Source organism: Limulus polyphemus, unplaced genomic scaffold, assembly GCF_000517525.1.
Source record: "Limulus polyphemus unplaced genomic scaffold, Limulus_polyphemus-2.1.2 Scaffold2484, whole genome shotgun sequence".
NCBI classification, from domain to species: domain Eukaryota; kingdom Metazoa; phylum Arthropoda; class Merostomata; order Xiphosura; family Limulidae; genus Limulus; species Limulus polyphemus.
In genome coordinates, this window is record NW_013668094.1 from 70,938 (window position 1) to 76,070 (window position 5,133).

A 5,133-nucleotide genomic window follows, 5' to 3' on the forward strand; every position below is an offset into this window, starting at 1 on the left:
ACCATGTAGTCAGTATATCATCAGTTAGAAGTAACTTGTGTCCATTACCATGTAGTCAGTATATCATCAGTTAGAAGTAACTTGTGTCCATTACCATGAAGTCAGTATATCATCAGTTAGAAGTAACTTGTGTCCATTACCATGAAGTCACTATATCATCAGTTAGAAGTAACTTGTGTTCATTACCATGAAGGCAGTATATCATCAGTCAGGAGTAACTAATGTTGACTAACTTGTGTATATTATTAGCTCTGAATTAACTGCAGACCACCGAATTTGGTTTTCACTGCTAAGCATTTTAAATTCTGTCTGCATAAAAACCTCCAGTTTCTTCTAAAGTTTTAGTTTGTATTGCACCTATAAGTTAATAAGCATGTTATCCCATTATAAATCCCAAGGTTTTCTGATAGCTTGTGTTTTCTAAAGCTTGACAAGAAAGCCTGTGCTGCCATCCATTCTGTAAATTTGAGGAATTTCCTGGGTGCTCAGTGTAGGACAATACGAGAAGAACAAGGTGATGAAAGTGAGGAATTCCTGGAGTTGTTTGGTTCTGAGATCACCTATATTGAAGGAGGAAGAACACTTAGTGGCTTCTATAATGTAGAGGAAACGGTGAGTAGAATTTTTTAAGTCATAATTTCTAATTACATGTTTCAAAAACTGTATTTTCAATGCTGGAAATAAATTCAAACCATATTAAAAGTATCAGAACGTGAATGCTCAAGATCTTACTAAGAAAAGTGAAGAATTACTCTCGTTGTTTGTTTTTTAAATCGTGGACATTTAATGAGGAAGAATTCTTTGTGGCTTCTGTAATGTTGAGGAAACAATGGATAGAATGTTTGTAATTATATTTTTAATGCTGAAAGTATAATTGGAAATTAAACAAAAAACGTTCGCTATTCTGTCATGACTTTTTCAGTCAGTTTTTCTGATCTTAACTAACATAGGAAACTGTTTGAGTCACTGATGCGTAATACTGAAGTACGAGACTACTGTACATCTACTTTTTGTTGTAATATTCTTAATTGGGGTGAAAAGAATCAAAAGGTCCTGACCACCCCAGGTTGTCTTTCAGGCCCCCAAATCTTTTTTTGATGCTTGAAAGATTTTTTAAACCTAAATTCCTGCCACAAATTTGTTTTGATTTGAATTCTTAATTTTATCAAGTCACATTGGAAATTGTTTTTCAGGGATAAGACTGCACTTCAAATATTACGTTTACACTTTACTAAGTGATGGAAATTTAAAGTTTAGAATGTTTGAAAAACTAATTTATTTATGTGCATTTGAAGAAATTTTTAGTGTATAGTGTTTTGATATTGGACACAGATGAACATAGCTGAAATAAGAGAATAATACAGAAATGTTAAAACCAAGAAATCTTCAAAAAAAAAGGTCTTTCACCAGAAATGTTAATCATGTTAGTTTATTTTAAGTTTGTGAGATTATTAATCTTGATAAGATATACACTAGAACACTATTAGCAAGTTGTATGAAAAAAAAACTTTGTTGGTTAAGAAATTTAAAACAATTACAGAAAAAAGGTTTTTGGTTTATATTTTAATAAATTAAAATTGAAAAGTTATTTTTCCACAGTTATTTATTAAATCATCTTGATTTTTTAAATACTTACAATGTTTTTCTTTCTGTTATTATCAGGAGTACATTAGTCGTTTATACAGGCTTCATGCTTGGGGTCGCCAAGTGCATCTCGAAGCAGTAAGTGATATTTTGATCAGTAATTTTTTTACTGTATAATGCCTTCTTGCCTAATGTGCAAATAAATTGAGTTAGATACTCTAGTATTATCGGCTGATTTTGTGAGAACTATAGGTGCTTTTTTTTAAGTAATTACAAGGCTGCTTAAGTTAAATTGAATTTCATATTTTTCAGATTCTCTAAGAAAGTTAGAATCTTTTACATCGCCCTCTGTCGTTTGATTTCAGTGAAATTAGACTCAGTTTCTTTTAAGTTGATTTGGACAACGTGAATTTCTTTTTCATCAATTTAGGGAAACCTATTAATAAGAATATGTAACAAGTAATCCACAAAAGGTTTTATTAGAAAATTTGGAACTTAAAACAAACTTTTTTTTAATGATAGAAGAATTAAATTGAAGACATTTGTTTATGATACACGTGATAGTTTATATTTCCTTGCTGTATTTCACCTGGTTGTGGGAATATTTTAGGTACCTCTGCACCATAGCTCTCTTGATCCTAGATACGCTTTTGTACTGGATGCTGGGAATCATATTTACATTTGGAATGGAAAACAATCCAAAAACACCCTACGATCCAAAGCAAGGTACATCTTTATAAATTGATGTAAATAGTCATATGAAGAATTCAGTGATGCTGATTTCTTGGGATTGTGTTTATTATACTTCAATTATATTTTAATGGCTTACTGCTACTGTACAGTTATTCTCATGCAACCTTCAATTGTGCTACTATTGAAGCTTTAGAAAATGCTTGTTTCTTAAGTAATTTGTATAAGAATTGTAGAGAAATGAATGTTTATGAAAAACATTACATACTGTTTATAATGAATTGTTTATTTTAAGATGCATTTTGCTGTATCTTATGGTGGGTTCAGAGGTTCCACCTTCCATTGTTAAAGTAATTTAGATTTTTTCTTTTTTGACAAATGAATAACTGACCTAAAAATTAAGTTTGTTTAAAATAAATACATGAAAATATGTACATTCTCAAATGTTTGGAAAGTTTTATGCAAAAAAACTGGTAATTAGTTTTCTGTATTAAATATAAATATATATTATTAGAAACAGGGTAACAGGAAAAAAGTTACCTATTGTTTTTAGTGTTTTTTTTTGTTGTATTTAACTATGTTGCAAGATGATGTGGACAACATAAACAAGAGACATTAAGTAATATAAAATGAATTGATTATACTTTACAGGATACAGTAAAAAAAAACAACAACAACGATATGTTCATCCCTGGGAATGGCAATTCCACAAAATAAAAAAAAAAGTTATATTGCAATTTACAGCTATTCATTTAAGGTATATGAATGCAGTAATCACCTTTACAAAACTGGTTAAGGAGAGGTTAAAACAACTCGTAAAAATCAGTTTTGTCTCGGTCTTCGTTGTCATTTTATATTTGAACCTAACAAGATTTTATAACTGTATTTGTGATTGAGTTTGATATTTTGTAATAATATTTCAGGCTTTTAGCTGAGAAAATCAACAAGAATGAGAGGAAGAATCATTCAGAAATCATCTCCTTCCCTCAAGGACAAGAAGAAAGATGTTTTTGGAAATACTTTGGCTTAGATGACCCCCAACTAGACCCTCCACAGCCCCATGTACCCGCTGATTTTGAACCCATTCCTCCACGGTTATATCAAGTGGGACTGGGAATGGGCTATCTTGAACTCCCTCAAGGTGAGGATAAAACAAGAAGGGGTTGTTAATCTTGAATTCACTACTTTAGTGATATAATGAATGTTTTAATTATTAAACAGCTAAGTGTTGCTCGTCATCTCTTACTGAATATGTAAAACTTAATAATGTAAGAATGAACAAGTGATGAAAAATCACAATTCTGTCCAATAAGGATGAGAAACAATCCAGAAATTCCACTTTTCACTGGCAGGTTATGTAACGAGTGAAATAAATAGCTTGCATCTCTAAACTTCACCACCAGATGTTAGCAGAGGCCGTATTATGTATTATACTGAAAAATAAAACTGAGTAGGTAAAAACTAGGAATCCATCTTTAAACTTCCCCATGATGATCTGTCTTCAAATAAAACTTAGATTTTTATCTTCATTGACAATTTTCAAAACAATTATATATATCCATCAAATCATGTATGTGAACAAAACAGAAGAGGATGTATGCCTTTCACAACAACATTTGATTAATTTGGACACATTCTGAATTGGGTCATACTCAGAGCAATGTTCAGTTTGTTCTCCATTGTGCACACAATTACCACCAATAAAAAATAATCATGCTGCTAGTAGTGTTAGCAACAAAACGTTGCATATAAAAAGGCTTAAGTATAAACTGGAAAAACTATTTTTTTAAGGATGAATTTGTCTGTTCATTGTTAAGTACGAAGATACAAAATGGGCTATCATTGCCATGTCCACCATGAGTATTGAAACACTGGGTATTTAAACTGTTATTTTGTCCTTTAGTTGAAGTTCGGCAGAACAAGCTGGTGCCAACTCTTTTGAACACAAAGTGTGTGTATATTTTGGATTGTGTTGCAGATGTCTTTGTGTGGTGAGTATACAAGTTGAAACTTCACAAATCATTTGTCAATAGATCAAACACAAAGTGTGTGTATATTTTGGATTGTGTTGCAGATGTCTTTGTGTGGTGAGTATACAAGTTGAAACTTCACAAATCATTTGTCAATAGATCAGACACAAAGTGTGTGTATATTTTGGATTGTGTTGCAGATGTTATTGTGTGGTGAGTATACAAGTTGAAACTTCACAAATCATTTGTCAATAGATCAAAAATATTTAACTCTCTGTATATGGGCCTGGCTTTTTTGCACACGTCACAATATTTTACAGAGTTACATTCAAAATCCAGTTAAATAATTTATTATCAATGTAGGTCAATAAAATTAGCATCAGAGTTTTATATTATTTGAGTTTTAATTTAAAAAGAAAGTATTTAAAAAATTTTCAATATTCACAATATTGTCCTTAACTTTCAAGTCAGTTTTCAAAACTACATGTTCTTTTGTGACATACACGCTTATAACCAGTAGAACTTATATCTCAAGTTTGCAAATGCTCTTTGAATTTGGTGGCAATGGATGTTAGTCTAGAGGAAGTGATCAGTGTGTTTGTGTGCAATTAAAGTTGATGATCATAGTATTAATGATTTTTTTAACCTATTTATAATTAGCTAGAAAGCCAGTTAAATTTAGTTATTTTTAGGCATTTTATTTTAGTAGTTTACATAAGAAAATGCATATTTGAAAGGTACATGAATTTTTGTTTCGACAACTAGCTTAGATAATGGTTGGAGACGGCTTGAATGGGTAATGAAGAAAAACTTTAATATAAGTTTAACATAACAGCAAATGTACAACGTTTTGATAAAACCTTGTCGAAACATTGTACATTTTCTGTTA

General features: G+C 30.9%; 1 protein-coding gene across 1 annotated transcript in view; it reads left to right on the forward strand.

Moving 5' to 3' along the window:
* The window catches only part of LOC106467086 (protein flightless-1), a 47,621-nt gene that overhangs the window by 23,550 nt on the left and 18,938 nt on the right, over nucleotides 1–5,133 (forward strand). Inside the window, exons 16-21 of the mRNA XM_022395206.1 lie at nucleotides 427–612; nucleotides 1,663–1,722; nucleotides 2,195–2,310; nucleotides 3,198–3,415; nucleotides 4,178–4,265; nucleotides 5,010–5,020. Coding sequence (XP_022250914.1) covers nucleotides 427–612; nucleotides 1,663–1,722; nucleotides 2,195–2,310; nucleotides 3,198–3,415; nucleotides 4,178–4,265; nucleotides 5,010–5,020 — 679 coding nt within the window. The remainder of the gene's footprint in view (nucleotides 1–426; nucleotides 613–1,662; nucleotides 1,723–2,194; nucleotides 2,311–3,197; nucleotides 3,416–4,177; nucleotides 4,266–5,009; nucleotides 5,021–5,133) is intronic.